The sequence below is a fragment of the Mesoplodon densirostris genome, chromosome 17, assembly GCF_025265405.1.
Source record: "Mesoplodon densirostris isolate mMesDen1 chromosome 17, mMesDen1 primary haplotype, whole genome shotgun sequence".
Lineage (NCBI taxonomy): Eukaryota > Metazoa > Chordata > Mammalia > Artiodactyla > Ziphiidae > Mesoplodon > Mesoplodon densirostris.
Genome location: NC_082677.1, coordinates 15605824 through 15629051, shown reverse-complemented (window position 1 = coordinate 15629051; position 23228 = coordinate 15605824). Strand labels below are relative to the sequence as shown.

Here is a 23228-nt window from a genome sequence, read left to right as displayed (position 1 = left end):
ACAGCAATAAGAGTGTGTTTGACACTGTTTCTAAGTCGAGTCATAGTAGGATGTGTAGGTAACTCTGTCTGCTCTGGGTCCAGTTGGAAAAAAGAGTAGCAAGTCATAAAAGGGCTGCTTCTTTCTCTAAGTGTGCTACCACTACTTACAGGCCTAAGATAATCATTACCACCTTATATAAGGTCTCATTTCTAATAAAAATGACATAGCATGCTCAGTTTTGTGATATATACATGAATTTTTAAAGATCAACCAGTTCAAAAGTTGTAGAGTAACTGTAGCTATTTGAATGAAAAAAAGTAAGTCTAGAATTACGTGTGGTGTGTGAACCATGTATCTTCTCAATCTTTTAGCACTGCCCTGAATGAATTGACATCAGAAACCTATAAGGATGGCAACAATGAAACGTGAGATATAAATGAATATTAAAGACAAATGTTTTATACGTACATGTATGCACATATATTTATATACTCTTATCAATATGAACACACAAACACATAAACATAAATACTATGGAAGAAAAAGAGGTGCAGTTTTCAAATTCATTCTTAGGAGTATCCATGACAATACAGTGTCTTTGACATTGTTATTAAATCTTCTCACTGTAACACCTGTTAGTAACTTTCTATCCTTTTTGGATCCAGTTGGATAAAAGAGGAACAGGTCATAAGAGGAATCCTTCCTCCTGCTAATAACTACCAGCCAATTCCTGAGTCATGAACTTTTCTGATAGGTCCAAAACATTTATTACAAATGTATATAGAATCATTTCTGGGCAAAATGAGATATCAGATTTCAAATAATTGATTTACATGTAAATTTTCAAAGAGCCAACCAGTTTATGAGTTCAAGGGTAATTATAGCCCACCTGAACTAAAAAAGTAAAAGTCTAGAAGTCTTGTGGTATCTTATTTTGTCTGTTTTTAATCCTTTAGCACTGCCCCGAGTGAATGGACAGCAGCGTCCTCTGAAGGACTCTCCAATGCAAAGTGAGCTCTGACGAATAAATATGCATGTAATATGTACACACACACATATGTGCATAATATATATATACAGAGAGATTGAGATTTGGGATGTTCACCCTTAGGAGCACCCATGGAAATATAGAGCTCCCTTGATACTCTTTCTAATGTCCTCTCATGGCAAGGTTCTATGTGGAATAGTCTTTGTCTTTTGAATTGAGGTAGAAAAAAAGGCACAAGACATAGAGGGAGTCTTCTTACTCGCAGTCTTGAGTGTCAGTTACTGGCAGCCAGACTCTCGGGATACTGTCTGATTGCCTGGTATGAGACTGTCCTGGAGTGGGTGTGGGGAAGATGAAAGCCGTCTGGAGCAAGCAGAATAATAATAAATTGTATCAGCTACCATGTGAGGCTGATAACCCAAATCCAGACCCATGTTCACCTCAGATGGAGCCCCTGACTCAGGCCTGTAGTTACTTGACCCTGTGTGAGGGGCAGGAAAGACGAGCATGCTTCCTATGGAGCACAGACGTGGTCAGGGAGCTAGATTGGTCAAGGAAGTTGGGTACCTACAACCTGAAGTTGAATTTGAAATAAATTCCACCCCAAAAGGTTGTTACACATTGGATGAGATTCAGTAGTAAAGAACTGTACTTCAATCTTGAGTCATTACCTTTTTGACAAGTGTAAGATATTCATTACAAATACATAAAGCCTCATTTCTGGGGAGAATGACCTACCAGGTTTCAAGCAATCGATTTACATGTCAGTTTTTAAAGAGTCATCTAGTTTTATAAGTGAAAGCATTAATTGAAACTAATTTGAACCGGAAAGTTTAACTGAGAAAATTATAGGGTGTCTGACTCTGTGCCTTTTTAATCCTTTAGCACTGCTTTGAGTGAATTGACAACAGGAAGACCTGATGGACCCACCACTGATACGTGAGATAGAAATAAAGATAGAGAGATGTCAACAAAAAATATATATATGTATAGAAATGCAGAGAGGGAGAGCATGCGAGAGTGAGAGAAAGAGAGGAAAGGGGAGAGAGGTTGATTCTATTTGGGAGGTTCATTTTTAGGAGTATTGGTGACATAACAGAGTGTCTTTGACATTGTTTCTAAATCTTTTTACTGTAGCCTATGTAAGTATGTTTCTTTCTTTCTTTCTTTTGTGTCTAGTTGGATAAAACAGAAACAGGTCATAAGAGGGATGCTTCTTACTCATCTGTTTATCACTCTTAGATGCAGCCGAAACCCCTAGGGAAACTATCCAAATGCTTGTGTATGAGGCTGTACTAAAATGGGCCAAGAAAGGAGAGAAACTTATTTTGCAAGGAGAAAGTTGTACTCCTGAAGGGGTTCAGGAGTCAAGAAATGTCTATAAACTTGATTCATGACTTCCCCCCGCCCCACCCAGGACGAAGATTTTCATTACAAATGTATAAAGCCTCACTTACAGGGGAAAATGAAATACCAGGTTTTAAATAACTGATTAGAATGTTATTTTTAGGACAACTAGGTTATAAATTGTAAAGCAATTGTAGCTAATGTGCATTGAAAAATAAGTCTAGGGAGAGGTGAAGTCTTACCATGTGCATTTATAATCCTTTAGCCATGACCAGAGCCAGGTGGAAAAGGTAACTTGTGTTGAACCCTTCAATGAAAGGTGAGATATAAATATATAGAGATAGTGTAAGGGGGGGTATTGAGATTTGTGAAATTTATTCTGGGGAACATCTGTGGCAATACAGTTTCTTCGCCACTTTACCTAAGGGTTCTGTTTGTTTGTTTTGCCAGCCTCAGTATGTTACTTTCTTTCTTTTTTGGATCTATTTGGGGGGAATAAAGAACAGGTCATAAAAGGGAGTGTTCTTACCCCTAGTCTGTTTGTTACCCTGAGTTAGGAGCAGCCCCTATCTGATACTTTCCCTTAGGGAAGTATCAGATTGCCCATGCATGGGCCAAGAGAGGACAGAATCATAATAGGAGTTAGGAGAAGGTCTCAGTGGATGGAGAGCAGAGGGGAGCCCTCAGCAGCAAAAAGTGGGTCTGATAGACCCTGCATGTGTCCCTCACCTTCCAGAGCTCTGCCACCATGTGGGGCTGGTGCCCCAAACCCAAACCCGCCATCACATTGGAGGGAGCCCCTGCCTTGTCTTGACCCTGTCTGAAGGGCAGGAAAGACATCTATGATTCGTGAAGGGTTACTAGGTGTGGTGTAGGGACTTGAGAAGGCAGGAAGTTATAGGACAAGTGAGATGAGTACCTACAAACTCAAGCTGAATTGGAAGTAAATTTAATCACAAAATGGTGTTACACTTGGGGATTAGGTTCGGGAGTAAAGAAATGTACATAAATTTGATTTATTAAGTTTTCCCACAGGACTAAGATTTTTATTACCAACGGATAAAGTTCATTTCTACAGAAAAATGAAATACCAGGTTTTAAATAACTGATTAGAATGTTATTTTTAGGACAACTAGGTTATAAATTGTAAAGCAATTGTAGCTAATGTGCATTGAAAAATAAGTCTAGGGAGAGGTGAAGTCTTACCATGTGCATTTATAATCCTTTAGCCATGACCAGAGCCAGGTGGAAAAGGTAACTTGTGTTGAACCCTTCAATGAAAGGTGAGATATAAATATATAGAGATAGTGTAAGGGGGGTATTGAGATTTGTGAAATTTATTCTGGGGAACATCTGTGGCAATACAGTTTCTTCGCTGCTTTATCTAAGGGTTCTGTTTGTGTGTTTTGCCAGCCTCAGTATGTTACTTTCTTTTTTGGATCTATTTTGGGGCAAAAAAGAACAGGTCATAAAAGGGAGTGTTCTTACCCCTAGTCTGTTTGTTACCCCGAGTTAGGAGCAGCCCCTATCTGATACTTTCCCTTAGGAAAGTATCAGATTACCCATGCATGGGCCAAGAGAGGACAGAATCATAATAGGAGTTAGGAGAAGGTCTCAGTGGATGGAGAGCAGAGGGGAGCCCTCAGCAGCAAAAAGTGGGTCTGATAGACCCTGCATGTGTCCCTCACCTTCCAGAGCTCTGCCACCATGTGGGGCTGGTGCCCCAAACCCAAACCCGCCATCACATTGGAGGGAGCCCCTGCCTTGTCTTGACCCTGTCTGAAGGGCAGGAAAGACATCTATGATTTGTGAAGGGTTACTAGGTGTGGTGTAGGGACTTGAGAAGGCAGGAAGTTATAGGACAAGTGAGATGAGTACCTACAAACTCAAGCTGAATTGGAAGTAAATTTAATCACAAAATGGTGTTACACTTGGGGATTAGGTTCGGGAGTAAAGAAATGTACATAAATTTGATTTATTAAGTTTTCCCACAGGACTAAGATTTTTATTACCAACGGATAAAGTTCATTTCTACAGAAAAATTAAATACCAGGTTTTAAATAACTGATTAGAATGTTATCTTTAGGGCAACTAAATTTTAAACTGCAGAGTAATTATAGCTAAATTGCATTTAAAAATAAATCTGTAAGACGCATGGAGTCTTACTATGTCCATTTTAATCCGTTAGCCCTGACTCATGTGACTTGAGAGGCAGAGGTGAAAGGTGAGATATAAATAGGGAGAGAGGGGAAAAGGGGAGGATATTGAGATTTGTGAAATCCAATTAGTTATGGAGTCCTTGTCTCAGGCAGTTATTTGAAACCTATTCAAGGAGGAAACAAGATATCCATAATATGTGAAACGTAGGTGGTGCAGGGACCCAGGTTCCAAATAACTAATTGACATATAATTTTTTTAGAGTTCAACCAGTTCATAAGTTCTAGAGCAAGTGTATCCAATTTCAGCCAAAAAAAGTGAAGTCGTTTCGTGCTATGTACATTTTTAATCCTTCACAATGACCCAAATAAGTTGACATCAAAGGTCTTTGACTACTTTGCTATATCTTGCCTTTTAATTATGGTGCCTTCCAAGGCTGCTGATATAATTTACTTGCATCAGTGCTATGTATGTATTATGAATCTCTATCTTTATAGAAAGAGTGAGACAGAAAGAGAGAAGCAGACACGGAGACAAGAGACATAGGGAGAAACAGAGAGGGAAAGATTTGCAAAATTCAGTCTTGGAAGTATCCATAGGAATACAGAGTTTTCTAGACAATGATTCTAAATTTCTTTCTGTAAGATTGGGTCATCCAGTGAGCTAAGTCGTGGTTCCTTTAGATTTAAGGAATTCTTTTTCTTCAAATAAGTGTTTCACATCACTGTTCCATGTAGCAAATCTCTAATGATATATTTTTGCATTTGTTGGTGGTTAAAGTATGATGGGACTGCTGTCCAAGATTGATGATGGTGAAGAAGACAGTGACTCTCTCAATTCACATTAGTAAGTCAGTTTGAAGTTTGGAGGGAGGGAGCTGTTGATGGATTTCTTATCTTTTAGAAGATGGGGCTCATGCTGAGGTGAAAAAAAGAGAGCTATGGAAAGATAGCAAAATGTTGGGGAGGGAGGGTATACAATGATTCCGTTTGAATTTGCATATAAGTACCATACTTGAAAAAATATTTCCACGTATTCACAAGTAAATGTTCTTCTAGTTTGAAAATGTGAAAATGTCCTTAGTAGAGACTAATTTTATTACAAAGTTTCTTTCTAAACAGAGGATTGCCGAATGCTACTTGCTCTTCACTTGTGTTCCTTTCTCATTTTTCTTGGATATGTTCTGATTCCTAGTTTTGTTGATTTTGTCTATGAGCAAATGGGACTGAGAGCCAAAGCAAACATGTTTTGCTGATTAAAGACCGCTTAATGTCCATTGGGATTTTATGAATTTTGACTTGCTCCTGAGTAATCTCATGAGAGTACTTCCTGTTGCACTGATGTGAAGGCATTTTTACCTGTACTCAATGACAAGGACACGATACCTTCTTAAAATCACACACGTCTGACTCTCCCTCCCCCAAACTACTATGTATAAAATAAGCATCAAGGGTCTATTGTACAGCACAGGGAAATATAGCCGTTATTTTGTAATAACTTTAAATAGAATATAATCTATAAAGTTATTGAATGACTATGTTGTACACCCAAAACTAATATAATCTTGTAAATTAATTGTACTTCCAAAAAAAGCCCATGTGTCTGGACTGCAGAATTATTCCTGCAATTTTTCTTCTGCTACTCTCTTGGCCAGTTACTTAAGCATTCACCGACTTGAATTAATGTTGGGGAGTGAGTATTGCTAAAGAGGCATTGAATTGGTTACTGTTGTAATCTGTTGGTGTCTAGACAAAAACAACGTGAAAACTAAAGGGGCGACTAATGAATACAAATAGTTCTTCAAATTACCCATGAATTTCCATTTTCTGTTTTTTTATCATGGGCCATCAATGAAGAGTTCACTCTGCTACTTAATTAAATGATATGTCTGCATATTAACTATATATTTTCTGCAATGAGGCTGCCCAGGGCAGGGGCAAAATTTGAATAGACTGAGCAAGGCAAGCATTTCCTTCTTCTTACAAACAAAAAGTGTTAGTTTAGTTTTGTTTTTTAAACTACAAATGCTTATGGTATAGATTTGGGTGGCATTTGCAATACTCCCTGTGTGAGAAACACTGGAGTTTCAGACCAGGGGATGGTATTAGATTTGGAGTAAGACCTGGAATCAGTGCTCGGCTTTGGCATCTAATACACACTGGACACTTGGCAAAATACTAAACTACTTTAAATTTTAGGTCTTTTATCTGTAAACTGGTAATAATGCTATCTACAATATCTATCTACTGGGTGCTAGGTGTAGTATAATAAAAAACAAAAACTAAATGTGGAGTAATATGTGCACACATATTATTCAGTGTGAATTTAAAACTCCAAAGCACCGTAAATAAATTTTATACTAAAAACCAAAACTAAAGCAACAAAATTTCACTATTAGGAAAATCAGAAAATACAAGCAATAAAACCTCCCATGAAGAGGCATTCCTAATGTTTAATAGATGCCCTTCAAGGTTCTTTAGGCTTATACATTTTTTGTTTATGGATATGGTATCATACATTGTTTTAAAAATAACCTTATTACTTAGTGACATATCATGACTATATTTCCATGCATTTACATTTGCATTTACAACATTATATATTTTTTAATTTCAGATTTTTTATTGCTGCCTGAAGTTCTGCCTATATTTGACTTTATTGATTTTTAAATTTGCCACATTCCTTTTGACAGCTGTATAATATTTCATGGTATAGATGTTTAAATTGTCATTCATTTAAATTGTCAGGTATTTCTGGACATTTCAGCTGTGACTGATTACAAAAATTGATGAATAACTTTGAGACCAAACCTCTGTATATTTTATTTCTTTATAATACAAATTCTCGGAGGTGGAAATTCTGTGTCAAAAGGAACGTTTGTGAGGCTCTTGATTTTGCTACTTTCCACACCAAGATGCAGTGTGCATTTCTTCCCCGTTGACGCTAGCCATCGCTCATCTTTACAATGTTAGTTAATATGTTTGTTCGAATGCACATTTGACATTGTTTTTGTTTCTACTTTTTTCATAGAACTTGTATTTCATTGTTTTCAAACTACCTTTGCCCGTTTAACATTGGGGTATTTGTCACTGCCATTGGATAGAAAAGTGAAATATATCCTTTCTATATCATAGCTAGGGCAAGTATTTTTCCCAGGTTGCCTAGCTTTTCACTATATAGAAGCTTATACTCCTCATACAGTTGAGCACATCTGTCCTTTTCTTTATGATGGATGCCTTTAGTGTCAGAAAGGCTTTCTCTACCCAAGATTTTACTATATTCACCGAAATTCATCTATGTTTTGAATTTATTTTCTACATTGAAAGAAAACATCTGCCCAGGATTTATTTTGTATTAAGGTATAAAATGTAGGCGTCTACTTTTCTCCCAGGTGACTCCTTAGTTTTCCCAGCATCAAAGTTGCATCCCCCTCCATTGTCCTTACCCTAATTTAATGATCCTTATTGCATTTATCACCTTCTAACTTACTACCTTATTTACTTATTTATTATATTTATGGTCTGCACGAGACAGAATTTAAACATCATGATGGAAGAAAATTTGGTCCATTTTTTTAACAGCTGTATCTCCAGTGCCTCAAACAGTGCCATGGCACATAGTAGGCACTCAGTGAGTTTGGTTGAATGAATGAACCCATTATTGAAAACATTTATATCTTGTTCAAAGATTTTTAAATCCATCTCTATCATGTTATGAATCTTTATACGCTGGGTCTTTCCAGAATCTATTTTATTTAATCATTTTTCTAGCCTTCTGATTTCAGCATGCTTTTCACACATGATGATATAATTTATAGTGAACTAAAACATTTTTTTAAAACATAAGGTCCATCCTTTTCCTCTTCCCCTTTTGTTTTTGTAGTCTCAAATTACCTGTTTTTGTTTAGTGAGTTTGTTACCAAACTGTAGATAGCTATAGTTATTTTTCTGCTTTCTTTTTTTGTCTCCCTTTAACCTTTATACTCTAATAAAGTATTTAAAAATCTATCTTGGTAAAGAGTGGCAATTTTCTGGTTCTATTTATCACCTTGCTGAAAGTTTTGTGTATTTTTGTCATTTTGTTTCTGATAGAAGAGTTCCTTTCAACATGTCTTGTAAGGCAGGTCTAGTGTTGATGAATTCCAGCTTCTCTTTGTCTGGGAAAGCATTTATTTCTCCTTCATATCTGAATGATAACTGTGTTATATAGAGTGTTCTTGGGTGACAGTTTTTATCTTTCAGTATTTTGAGAATGTCATTCCACTCCCTCTTGGCCTGTAGGGTTTCTGCTGAGAAATCTGCTGATAGCCTAGTAGTGGGGGTTCCCTGGTAGGTTACCATCCTTTTTGCCCTGGCTGATTTTAAAATTCTTTGTCATTCACTTTGAACAGTTTTAATATTATTTGTCTTGGAGAAGGTCTTTTTGCATTGAGGTAATTAGGTGTTCTCTTAGCTTAATGGACTTGTAACTCCAGTTCCTTCCCCAAGTTTGGGATGTTCCCAGCTATTGTTTCTTTAAATAAACTCTCTGCTCCCTTTTCCCTCTCTTCTCCTTCTGGGAGATGCACTATCCTAATGTTGTCCTTCCTGAAAGAGATCACTCTCTCAGGATTTCTTCCTTTTAAAAACCTTATTTCTCTTTCCTCTTCTACTTGTATCATTTTTAGATTGCTATATTCCAGCTTGCTAATTCTCTCTTCCATATTGTCTGCTCTGTTTCCAGTGCTTCTAATGTGTGTTCTTTATCTCATTTATTGAGTTCTTGAGCTCCAGAGTTTCTTTTTGGTTCCTTTTTATTTATTTAAATTATTTTTTATTGACGTAGAGTTGATTTACAATGTTGTGTTAGTTTCTGCTGTACAGCAAACTGAATCAGTTATACCTATACATATATATCCACTCTATTGAGTAGAGTTCCCTGGACTACACAGTAGGTTCTTACTAGTTATCTATTTTATATATAGTAGTGTGTATATGTCAATCTCAATCTCCCAATTGTACTTTTTAGAGTTTCAGTCTCTTTGGTAAAATATTCTTTCTGTTCATTCATTTTTATTCCTGAGCTCATTAAACTACCTTTCTGAGTTTTCTTATATCTCATTGAGTTCATGGTCTATGCCACTGCAGGTGGGGGAAAGGCAGTGAGGTTGTGGTCACCTCGGCGGCTGGAGGGACAGGATCCCAGGCCCCGCTGTTGGTCAGTTACATGTAGCCATGGGTGCTGGTGTGGTCTGGAGCCTGTAGTCACGTGTGCTGCTTCCCCTGCTGCTACTGTGTTCTCTGAAGCTGTGGGCACAGCTGCCATGGTCAGAGGGCCAGGATTACAGGCACTGGTTCCACTGTTCCCTCGTTCCATCTCTTCTAAGTGTTCCAATTCACCTGCCTTTAGATGTACAGATGTGTGGAGTCCTCTGGCAAACTGTTGTGTTGGACAGTGGCACCTTTGTTGAGTTGTGGGTTTTATTGGTTGTAGATTGAAGGGGAGAGACCAAGGTAGTTTTTCACTCTGTCATGTTTCTGACATCACTGTGAATGTACCGTATTTTCTTATCCATTCACCCATTGATGGGCATTTGGATTATTTCCAGTTGTGGCCTGTTATGAGTAATGTGGCTATGAACATTTACGTACAAGTTTTTTGTGTGGACACAACTTTCATTTATCTTTGGTTAGTGCCAAGGAATAGGGTTGCTGATACTTATGGTAAAGTGTATGATTAATTGTATGAGAAATAGTTTCCAAAATGGCGGTACCATTTCACATCTCTTCTTATCTTTAGGTTTTCATTTTCTTTCATCAAGTTTTGTAATTTTCAGCCTACAGATCCTGCACATATTTTGTTACTTTATAAAAAAGTATTTCATGGGTTTTGGTGCTAATATAAATGGTTCAGTTGCTTACATTTCTACTTTTCAATCATTCATTGCTAGTATATCAAAATATAGTTGAATTTTGTATATTGACCTTTTATACAATAACTGTTAAACGCACTTATTCTGTTAGCTTTTTTGTAGATTCCTTGGGATTTTCTAGGTAGGCAAGCATCTCCTCTACAAATAGTGAGAGTTTTATTTCTTCCTTTTCAATCTATAGGCCTTTTATTTCCATTTCTTGCTTTATTACATTGACTCCAATATAATTTTGAGTGGAAGAAGTGTGAACTGACATCCTAGATTCCTAATCATTGGAAGAAAACATTCAGTCTCACCATTAAGATTGATATCAGCCATAGTTTTTTTGTTTGTTTGTTTGTTTTGGGGGGCATAAATGCCCCTTGTCAGGTTAAGGAAGTTTCCTTTTTTCCTACTTCACTGAAAGCTTTTATCATAAATGGATGTTAAATTTTGTTTAAACATTTTTTTACCTCTATTGAGATGATCATATGTTGTATTTTCCTTAGTTTATTGACATGGCGAATTACATTATTATTAGAATGTTGACCCATCCTTGAATTCCTGGAACAAACACCAAGTGGTCATGAATTTAAAAAATATATATACTGCTGGATTCAATTTATTAATGGTTTGTTAAGGAGTTTTGTATCTATATTTATGAGGGATATTGGTAATTTTCTTGTCAGGTAATGTCTTGACTGGTTTTGGTATCAGGGTAATGCTAATCTCCTAAATTGAGTTTGGAAGCAGTCCCTATTCTTCTGTTTTATGGAAGAGTTTGTTTCGATTTGTATCTTCCTTAAAGAATTAAGTAGAATTCTCCAGTGAAGTCACTTGGGCTTGGACTTTTTTGTTGTTGTTGGAAAGTTTTCAACTACAAGTTCAATTTCTCTACAAGATATATTACCTTTTAAACTATTCAGGTTATCTATTTTTTCTTGAGCACATTTTAGTAGCTTGTGTCTTGCAAACAATTTCTCCATTTAATCTAAGTTGTCATATGTGGCACCTTTAAAATTTCTGTAGTGATAACATGCAATTAAATATCTTGTATAGTACTCTCCCACTTCACTGGTTTTATTAAATCGTGGTCAGAAAATGTAGTCTGAATAATTTTTATATTTTAGAGTACCATTAAAGTTTTTTATCTTCTTGTAGGATAAATTTCTTTTAAAATTTCATAGAAATGCTTTAAATATGTTTTATCTGCACAATAGAAACTATATATAGAGAGAGTTTTAAAATATGTTTGTTTAAACATATAGCACATAAAGCACATATATATATATATGTAAATGGATAGCGTTTGTCCAGGGACATTCAGATCTTATCCTTGCTACCAACACCCCACTCCAAAGGGAAGTATATCCCTGAGGACCAAGCCGGGCAAAGGACACTCCTAGGTACTTTGGAGGCTCCTCTCTAAGTCCCAGTAAAAAATCCTAATGAGCTAACTTAGGTTGGACTCAGATCTAAAGCCTGACTCTGCTCTCTTCAACCTGAGTTTAATCTAGGAATATAGCCTTGTCTGTTGTGGATAGTTTGGTGGTGGGGGGGGGGACCCAGAGCCCTGGAGTGAGAGTAGGAAAACCAAAGAATCATCCCAGTGCCTTTAATGCTTTGAGTATGACCACATGCCTCCCTCCACCATCTGTGCAGAGAAATAAGTGTCCAGTGGGAAAGATAGGACCTGCCCCCAATGCAGATCCCACCCCTGTTCAACACGGTCTTAATAGTATCTTATAGAGTCTACCTTCTATCAGGATAAAATAAGTCTTGGTCATCGTTAATATTTTTGCTTTGAATTCAACTTTGATATTAATATTACAACTTTTCGTGTTTTGAGATTTAACATTCGCATCTGATATCTTTGTCCATCTCTATTTTGAAACTATCATTTTAGTTTAGTTTTTGTCCTTGTATACAGCATATAGTGCATTTAGTTTTTAAACTTATCTAAAAGTATTTGTCAGTATTCGATACGAGAGCAATGTGTTGGTATTTATTATCATTTCAGGTATGTTTGGTGTTATTTGCTATCATTTTACTTTGTTTTCTGTATTAAACACTTCCTTGATATGTTTTCTTTAATTTTTTTAACATTATGCTATTAGTTGATTTGTTTTTAGTCAAGTTTTAATAATATGAAAGTTATAAACCTATTTTTAGAAAACATAATTGTACCTTTGTTTCTCCATCAATATCCAGTTTAAAACTGGACTTGTACCTGGGAAGATAGAAATGCAACATGCTTTTACTTCTGTCTTCTGAGAAACCTAAATTAATGTGGAAAAACCCTGCAAATTTAAATCCATACTATTATCGAGAACTTTGTTATTTATCTTGGCTTTTAGAATCATTTGTTTACATTTCCATGTGCTACATTAACAATGATTATTTGGCCTTAGTTCTGAATTTGTATGATTTTATTTCTTGACACCTTTTCTCTATAAGGCATCTTCCTTATGCTTGCCTTCTTCATTTTTTATTCCTTGCTCAGTTGGCTCAAGCACTTCTCTGAGTAATCATTTTTAGGAACGTTACATGGTTGCACTGGGTGTTGGAGAGTGTATGTGTGTTGCTCCCAAATATGAATAGCACTTTTTCTAAATGTATAATTACTGAGTTACAGTCCTTTGCCAGCAAACTCCACACACATTGTTTGAAGCTGCATTTATATAGCACACTCTTTTTTTTTTTTTTTTTTTAAATCTCAATTCTACATTTACTTGGGGTGGGGTAGTTTTGGGAGGCACTGAAAGTGATAGTAGAGCCTAAAGCCACCCCAAGCCATCCTTTTGTGGCCCAATGATTCTGTCAGGCATGGTTCTGTAAATTCACTTTGTCAAGTAAGTTGTGATTTGTTGTAACATTTCTTTGCTACCCAGAGATCTGATTGTCTGGGATCAGAAAGGGCTTGTATTAAGAGAATGGCAACCTCAGGGGAGGTTCACCTCTTTTGGCCAATCAGTTCCCCATCCACATCGACCTTTTCTCGCTAGGCCTGGGCAGAGGTAGTGGGTGCAGATGGAGCAGGGAGAAATTAGAGGGGGTGGGGAGATCTTATAGCTCAGCTTAGCCCAACAGTATCCATCTGTGGCCCGTTGCATCGGGCAGTGCCCCAGTTCTATTGGGCATATATCCTCCCTCTTCTCCAGTCTTGGGCACAGTCTGTGAGCATTGCTTTGGGATTAAATCCCACTTGGGGTGGAATTTGGGTCACGTGTTGGAGGCTTCAGCAGGGCCAGAAATTGCTCCTCAATGACTACCTTGTCTCCAGCCCTAGGGTAAAATGAGGCACAACTGCTGGCGCTCTAAAACCGTCTCCTCCTCCTACTAACGGAAGGAGCCCAGCCTCCAGTGTGTTTCCCCTTTGAAATGTATCTTACTAACATTCCTCACCCCCAAAGTGCACTTCCCACCCCAGCTCTGAGTCTCATTAATGTTTAACTGTCTTATTCATGGGGTGACTTGTTTCAAGAAATGAATATTGCAAGACAAGAGCTTCCCTGAAGTCCCTTATGCTATTGCTGTAGAACAGGTCTGGCCATAGTGTGATGACTTGCCCAGGATCCCACAGCTCACTCATGGGAGAGCTGGAACACACATCTCTTCTACCATTCCCTTCTGTCTCCATGCTCTGTTGCTTTAGTTGATGACCCCAAGCTTAATCTTAGCATTAAGTTGGGATTAGAGCTTTACAGTCAAGGGAAAGTTTAGTGTTTTTTTTCACATATATTCTACATAGGAAAGAAAAAAAAAGAATCAGGTGACATTTTTACAGTTATTAGTAAAAAGCATTTTGTTAGGCAACTTCTGGAGACTTTAAAAATTATATTTATAAAGGCCTTTGTTGGTTAAATTCATACTATATGTTAGGAAAAATCTGATACACTTGAAAGCTCTGAAATTTTATTTTTACTTCTCATTGCAGCAGCAGGATTAAGAGAATTGTGTACTTGATTGTATCATCCTTCCCTTTCAGGTATGTGAGACTCTAGAAAAGGAGGTAATTAAGTATGTATTACATTTAATATCAATATTTTTTAATGGCAGAGGATCTGGGAGGGGGAAAAAAAGCATTTCCACTGTCAGTATGTCGCTAAATAACCTTTGTGCCCGATTTAATGCAATCTAATTTATCTTGGAATTTTAATTGAAGCTGAACATGAAGAATTGCAAAGAAATGGCATGTACGGAGTCTAATAGCAACATATTAACATGTTTTTTTCTACCTGTCAAAGTAAAAATAATGAAACATGCATTTCAAAATTCTATAGTTATAAGGAAAGTGTTTTAGTAAATACCTTATTCACCTAGAATTACTCCTTAATTCTGGAAACATTTTACTTAGATCTTTCTTCTCTACATGATAGTAAGATTTCATACTATGTTACAGATTCACACAATGTACTTGCTTCCTTTTAAATTGATAATGTTTTAATTTGCATTGCAATTGTGAAAAAGTGCTTTAAGATTAATTTATCTTCATAGATTATACAAATAGTACAATCAACTTCTAGAGAATATGTTTAGCATATATAGGAAAAAGGCTTAGGAGTTACTTTAGAGTTCAATTATGTGTGTATTCATTGAATTGAATTCCTTCTTACGTGCCCAGAACTGTGCCAGAACCATCCATTGATATGTAATCTTATATTTGTTGATAATCTCACTGATAAGAAGCCTTACTGGTTAAAGAAGTCTTTTAAGGGCTTGTGTTAGTCATGCTTTCACTTGGTTTTTATTACTCAATTCTTTAAAAATATCAAGATGAATGAGGTTTACTTTATTGTGGGAAATTGGTAGAAGACCCTTCAAAATTCTTAAATTTTAAGAAGAGTTTACAAGTGGAAACATGTCATTTGAATGTAGTTTGCCTATTCTGTCTTGGAGTGTTGGTCTGATGTGTCTTAATATAAAAGGGCATGATATCATGAAGTGGTTTAGTGGGAAATTTCTTTCCCTAACAACTGCTTCTATTGGGTGAAAGCAGAGTGATTTATGTTGAGATTCTAAGAGCAGTTCTCCCTACCCCTGAACGGTTTAACCCAAAATAATGACATTTTGATATCAGATCATGGGGCTGAAGTTAGTCTACCTATAGATGTGAAAACCACTTTATCCTTATTCGGTTTATTTATTTGTTTGTTGCAGAATACTTGGAATTTTGCTGACCTTTGTGGATGTGTCCCTCATCATTACAGACATACTTATCTCTGATAGCACGATATATATTCCTTTGGAGTATCGTGCAGTTTCTTTAGCTATGGGTTTATTTTTTTTCATGGACGTTTTTCTTCGAGTGTCTATAGAAGGGTAAGTTTGATTAATTTTTTAAAAGCACAGAGAGCTATTTTGTACTGCTATGAGAAGCATCTCAAGTAATGACCAGGTCAACCCAACTAAATATGCCCCTCTTTATCAAAATAATTCTCCTTGAAGGCATCCTCCACAAGAGAAACAACAATCCAAATCCCAATTTCTATCAGACTGAGCTTTAATATTACTCTTGCAACTGGCACTCTAGTCTGCAAACCATGTATTCTAGATGGTTCCTTCAACAGGTACAGCTTAAAGGGTTTGCAAAATGGGGCCAGGCAGCTAATATGTCTACATGCACATTATTAAGAGGAACGTGTATGTGAAGTATAAGTATTGATATTTTTATTGAGTTCAATGTAAATAAAAGCTGACAGTATATTAAGTACTAGATAATAGATCATGAGCAAACCCTACCTCAGTTAAAATAAAAATTTGTGGTACTTCCCTGGCGGTCCAGTGGTTAGGACTCCATGCTTCCGCTGCAGGGGGTATGGGTTCGATCCCTGGTCGGGAAACTAGGATCCTGCAAGCTGCACGGCCAAAAAAAATTTTTTTTAATGAGACATTTAAAACTAAATGAACAAAAACTTGTGTTAAGCTCTATGGGAGAGCGAGTCAGGGACTAAAGTCCCCAGCCTCACTTCATCCAGAGCATTTCGGAACATGCTTGTCTCCTTTCTGGCTGAATTTCTGTCCTCGTGCCTCTGAGCTGAGGACAGTTGCCCACTCCCGGGTTACTCAGAGCCTAAAGGAGCTATCCCAGGCCTAGAAGATTTCCCTGGAGCCCCAGTGCCCATGGCTGAAGGAGCTAGTGTTGAGGAGGAGGTGCCAGGGCTGAAAGTTCAGCTTTGCACAGAGGAGGCCACACCAGCTCACTGGGATTCCACTGTGGGTGCAAAGCCAGGTGATGAGTTTGCAGGCCAAAGTAGTGGACCCGTCTACCTCTCACAAGCTCCTTTCATGCACTTCTCACAGCCCGTTTCTCTAGGGCTGTGACATGTTCAGCTTCCATTGTCGGATAGCATTGCTCACCATCCCATCTCTCTCTCCCCCCTGTGTCCAGGCAATGCTTGCCTCTTGTTCAATGGTTTGGTTATATCTCTTACTATACTTATGGCTCTACTTGCCATATTGATGTTTTTGTCCTATATAAGTATAAAATGAGTATGAATATTTTTTTTCCTTAATCTAGTCTAGTAAATGCACTTTAAATCATTCATCAACGCTGAATTCCTTTTTAAAAAATATTTATTTATTTTGGCTGCGCTGGTTCTTAGTTGTAGCATGCGGACTCTTAGTTGTGGCATGCACATGGGATCTAGTTCCCTGACCAGGGATCTAACCTGGGCTCCCTGCATTGGGAGCGCAGAGTCTTACCCACTGGACCACCAGGGAAATCCCAAACCGGAAATCTTAAGGGTGCTTTTAAAATATCCCTACCTCTTCTTTGGGGAAGCATAAACTTATATCTTTTTTGTTTTTTGTTACAGGGTACGACGGTATTTTTCCGATATGTTGAACTCCTTAGATGCTTCCATTATTGTGGTTTCTCTACTGGTCAATATTGCTTATTTTTTCTACAACTTCAAGTTTCTTAAAAATTTCCCCAAGTAAGAAACATATGCTTCCCTTCTCTTAAAGTTTTTCTTTCTTAAAAAGTATTTTCTGTGGCTTTCATTTTGTGTAATCTTTTAAACTCTGAATGTGCTAATTCTGTGCTAAATAAGCTGCTTGAAAATGAAACGTTGAGTTAAATTTCTACCTGGAAACTAAAGGATGGTGGTGTTTAGGGACCAGTGAAGGGTGTCCACACTGAGTACCTTAGTTGAGTGAAGAAGATGACGCCCCCAAAGAAGAAACTGGGGACTTGCCTCTTGTACCTAACTTGAACTTCTCTACCTTTTGAAATTCCCACTAAATTCCCACTTGCGCTTCAACCACACATTTCTTACACGTGAAATTCCTGGGTTTTTCCTATAACCAAGAGAGTACTGGTTTGAGTTGATGAAAAATTTGAGTGACTCCAATGATGATTCTCTAAAAAGGCAGAAATGGAAGAGAAAAACGAGGTGACACGGGTAGAAACACAGAGGTGGAATGTTTGCAGGACAGTTAACATGACGGAAGCTGAGGCAGAGTTAGAACTGTTAGGGGTCAAAGCAAAACGTGTATGAGCCACCGATGGCTTTTCTCTTTCTCCTCCTCTTTCTACTGGGGCAGTGAGAAAAAGAAGAGCAAAAGTGTTCTAGGATGTAGCTGTTGGGTGGCTCACTAGGCTTATTCCTTAGTCAGATAGCTTGCACTTCCTGCACTCCAGCTTCTCAGGACTTTCCCTCAGGTCCCAACAAAACTTGATGTGATAAGCTTTTGGAGTTTTTGAAAAGAACCCAAACCAGTATGGTCTTCAGACAGGCAACCTCAGCATCACGGAAGAGCTTGTCAGAGATACCAGAAGACAAACACCTCAGGGCCCACTCTAGACCTACTGAATCAGTATGCACACTCAAGCTAGAGAAGCACTAGCCCAGACCATCAGTTCTTTGCCATCGTGTTTCTTCCTGATGGTAGGAGACACACTTGGGAAGTTACTCATCTGCTATCTGCCTGATGTGTGTTCACAGCTCTAGTGAACCCCTGTTACGCATGGGAGTAACAGAGGGGAATAAGAATTCTGTTTGGATGGGAAAAAGACTGAAAAATGCTTGTCTTAAACCACAGAAGTTAAACCCACAAATTCTGAGAGTCTACCATATGACTTTTTCTTTAAATCAGAGTTTCTCAACACCAGCACTACTGGTATTTTGGACAGATACATTTTTAGTAAGGGAGCTGTCCTGTGCGTCGGTACTGAGCAGCATCCCTGGCCTCTAACCACTAGATGCAAGTAGCAGCCCCTCACAGGCAGTTGTGACAGCCAAAAATGTCTCTGAACATTGCCAAATATGCCCAGGGTGGGTGGGGTGGGTGGGAGGCTTGGGCCAGGGGGTCGTGTGCCAAATTTTGCCCCTGGTTAAGAGCCACTGCTCTAAACTTAGTCCATACTGACAAGATCCTCTGTTTCTAAAGCAAAAATGAATCTTTTATTGTTAGATTGAGAATTGTTTTACTACCTCTACGACTTATCCTTCTGTCAAGAGCTCTTCATCTGGCTCAGCAAAACAGACATCTTGCAATGCTGACCAGGAGGAGGGTAAGTGGGCAAAATATGTTTATGATTCAGAAAAAATGCTTCAGGAAATACTGGCAAGGGTTGTAGATATCTATATATTGTTCTTTTTTTTATGTTGATTTATGTTTTACAAATGAATGATTGTTTTAAACCCTCAGGTTTCAGAAAACAAACGGCGATACAAGAAGGATGGATTTGACTTAGACCTCACTTACGTTACCGGTTTGTGAAGTTTCTCTCTTGATTTGCCTATATTAACATCACATTTTTCTTGTGTGTGAGTAGGTAATTATATGCTAATTTTGTTCTTTCCCTGTCTGAGGCATGTTCTTTCAAAGCATTTTTTATCCATGAAGACATATGCCACTCTGATAGTGTGACATATTTGGAGTTTAACCCTGCCAATGGAAAAATCTTAATTTTCATCTCAATTCAGGGCTACTTGCTTATAGTATAGGAAGTTAAATGGATTTTCAGCTGACTCCATTTGTTTGGTTTAGAATCTATTGAGTTCTAGTAGTTATCCTCGGTCCCAAGGATTTCAGAGAGACCTGTTCTCTCCCTAGAACGCTAGAGATGAAGTCATTGCTTTGTAGGTCTCGGGTTTCTGAGTCAGGGGAACACTGGAAAGCATCCTAGAAGTTCCCAACATTGCTCATTTTTCTTTGGTGTTTAAATAAGAAAGAAATTTCCACCACAGGGGGCCCTCCAGACTAAAGTCAACGCAAATCTGTTGCATAAGGCTGGAACCAGCTGAGACTTGGGAACACTGAATGTAATGGTCCAAATAGTGGATACTTTAATATCCAGTATTGGATATTAAAGTTGATTATCCTGAGGGTTAGTTAGCTTTTTTCCTGTCATTCTCAATCCTGAAAGTTCTCTTCTATGAAAACAGTCTGATTATATGTAAGTCGAGTTCTCATATATTGTTTCCCATGTATAACATTTGTTAATAGTGACTGTTTTGACTTCCAGAGCGTATTATTGCCATGTCATTCCCATCTTCTGGAAAGCAGTCTTTCTATAGGAATCCCATTAAGGTAAGAGTTTTTATCTAACAAATGCTCACATTTCTCAGTAAACCTAGACTGTGGAATTGTAAGATAATGTTGGCCTAGAGATGACAGTGTTCTCCTAAAAATTTACTCTTTCAGGTAAAACATTACCGTGGATTGCTATCAATTAGCTTTCGCTGTGTGATGAATCACCCGCAAACTTAAATGACTTATAACAGCAAACATGTACTTTGCTCGTGATAATGTGGTTTGTGAATTTGAGTTGGGCTTAACTGATCAGGGACACGCTTAACTAATTTCAGCAGAGCTAACTCCTGCATGTATGGGCGGCAACTGGGCATCTGAGGGTTGGCTAGTCTAAAATGGCCTTGCTGGATGGCTCCAAGTGATGTCTCATTCTGTAACAGGCTAGCTCAGGCTTGTTCACATAAGGCAGTGGCAAGGACCTCACTAGCATCAAGCGAAAGAATGCAGAGGCCCTGGCTCTCAACTAGTATAATGTGGCTTCTACCTTATTCTATTGGACAAGCAAACTACAAACCCAGTTCAGATTCAAGCGGACAACAGATGCCGTCTCTGGAAGGCAGGAATTGTGGTGAATTGTGGCTGTTTTTCATGGTCTGTCATAGGGAAGAAGATTGAGAATTCTTGAACTAAAATGTGTATTCTTAGATTGAGATCCTAAATTACAGTGGCTACATACTGCTTTAGGTTCTGTAGATTAAATAAAGTTCAAACATCAGGTGATGCTTACTATGAAATGCCAGTTAAAAGTCATTGTTTAAGAAGTTTGCATATGTGTGCGGGTGTGTATACATTAGTGCAATTTACAGTATTTGTTCTATCTCAGTAAAACTAATTATGTATATGTGTGTATGTCTATATATAAGTATGTGTATATATAATTATACTTTGAGGCATAAAAATTACTGTAAATTGTGCGAATCTCATGTATATCTTGATAAAATTATATATAGGTGGATATACAGCCAACACCCCTATCAAAATATAGAACATTTCTTGCTCTTTTTCAGTCAATACCCCAACACACTGGAGGTAATTACTCTTCTCACTTGTGTCACAACAGATTAGTTCTACTTTTTCTTGAATTTCACATCAATGGAATCATAGACTACATCTTCTGTAACCAGCTTTTTATGCTTAAAATGAATTCTGTGGGATTTATCTAATATTGTTGGGTGTACAGTAGTTCTTTCTAAATAATATTTATTGCTTCTAGAATACTGATTGAAAGCTCAAGCATTCAGTTTACTTACAGAAATTATACAATTATACATTGCTTCCCAAAGGCAGCAAACACATTACACTTTAAAAAGTCTACTTTACAGAAAATTAAAAATTCTAAATAACAAAAGGTACATCTGAAGAAACAAGTATAAATTTGGCAGCCAGTAATTTTGACAGGAAGTTGTACAGCTTGCATGACTTTAATCTGTGAACATGACCTTAGTCATTTAGCTCAAGTTCATCATTAATTTATTTTTCCAGTATAATTGTGTTTCATACCATTGACATTTGCACACTCTAGAATATGTTAGAAAGAAATGTGTAGTATTCACAAATGTTCAGAAAAGCACGCAGAAGTTCTGTGAATCTGCCCAGTTCTTCTGAGATGGTCTCACATCAGCTTCCTAAGCATATTCAATCCTACAAAATAGTAAGCTAATGTTTGAACACAATTTCCAAGATAAAGCACATTTTCTCACCAATAGTGAAGTCTTTTTCTCAAGCACCACAAAAGTATACAAAAGAATTTGAGTTTGAACAGATCTCTCAGAACGTGTTTAACCTGATATTTCAACAGACTTAAAATGTCCATGGTTTCACAAGGACCAGATTTTTAATTACTTAGAGGAGAAAGAAACGGCCTTGAAAGATGTGGACTCGATCATTACCAATAGAAAAACTATCCAATGCATATCTTACAGAAACAGAAAAATAGAATATTGCCCCTCTCAGAATAATGTGTATATAATTATATGTAATATACATTATATATACTATAGAGCATATGTAAGATAATGTATAGTTGTACATGTAATTATATAATATATAATACATTTCCCTCTTAAAATAGTGTATATTTAAATAAAATGTATATTATAGTATATATTAAATATATATTAATATATAATGTGTAATATATAAAATTAGTATATAGTAAGTGTAATATATATCATGTTATATATAACTGCATATAAATTTTATATAGTATAACTATATATTATTCTATTTATAAATATATATTACATATATATCTTATCTCTTATAGAAACAGAAAAACATAACATTTCCCCCTTAGAATAATACATGTATACTTATATATAATATATATTATACAGAATAATATATAATTACATGTATAAATTATAAATTCTATGTATATGTCTTATATAACATGTCAATATATTATTCCATTTATAAATCTATAATATAAACTCATCTCATAGAAACAGGAAAATATACCATTTTCCCCTTTATAATACTATATTATATTTATATATAATATGTTATATATAATTATATAATGTATAAGGTATATAACTATATATTACATATCATATAATTATATAACAATAATATATAAGTATGCATATATTATGAATATATTAACATCATAAATATATAATACTTAAGTATATAGATATGTAACTTATATAAATTCATAATTTATATATTATATAATTTATATTTTGTATGAATGACATGTAAATTACAATTTATATATCATTTATACAGTATATAAATCTGTTATATATATTATTTGTATATAATGTTATATATGTTATATTACTTTATTTTATATTATATGATATGTATTATGTTACATATGTTATATCAAATAACATATATAACTATAAAATATGTTACATGTAAATATACATATATTATTCTAAGGGAGCAAATTTTTAATTTTTCTTGTTTCTGTAAAAGATGAACATATATGGAATTTATATTTATAAATATAAATAATACAACTACCATGAAACCCTTTAATTCATATGGTAAATGTTGAAACTATGACCAAAATATGAACACTGCCAGAGCCGTTAGAAAAAGACTAGAAGCCTTTTCACATATGTATAATCTAAGCATGATACTCTCCAAAAAAAAAAAAAAAAAAAAAAAAAAGAATTGTAATTATTACCTTCCAGTTTGAAAACTTTAATTCTAAATTAAAAAAAAAAAAAATCTAGGGCTTCCCTGGTGGCGCAGTGGTTGAGAGTCTGCCTGCCGATGCAGGGGACACGGGTTCGTGCCCCGGTCCGGGAAGATCCCACATGCCGCGGAGCGGCTGGGCCCATGAGCCATGGCCGCTGAGCCTGC

At 36.6% G+C, this 23228-nt stretch overlaps 1 protein-coding gene across 1 annotated transcript in view; it reads left to right on the top strand.

Moving 5' to 3' along the window:
* Positions 1-11798: 11798 nt before the first annotated feature.
* Positions 11799-23228, top strand: part of LOC132477393 (phosphatidylinositol 3,4,5-trisphosphate 3-phosphatase TPTE2-like) — a 51256-nt gene continuing 39826 nt past the window's right edge. The window contains exons 1-7 of the mRNA XM_060079760.1: positions 11799-11807; positions 14300-14352; positions 15525-15686; positions 17183-17302; positions 18783-18882; positions 19020-19083; positions 19840-19904. Coding sequence (XP_059935743.1) covers positions 15637-15686; positions 17183-17302; positions 18783-18882; positions 19020-19083; positions 19840-19904 — 399 coding nt within the window. The 5' untranslated portion in view covers positions 11799-11807; positions 14300-14352; positions 15525-15636. The remainder of the gene's footprint in view (positions 11808-14299; positions 14353-15524; positions 15687-17182; positions 17303-18782; positions 18883-19019; positions 19084-19839; positions 19905-23228) is intronic.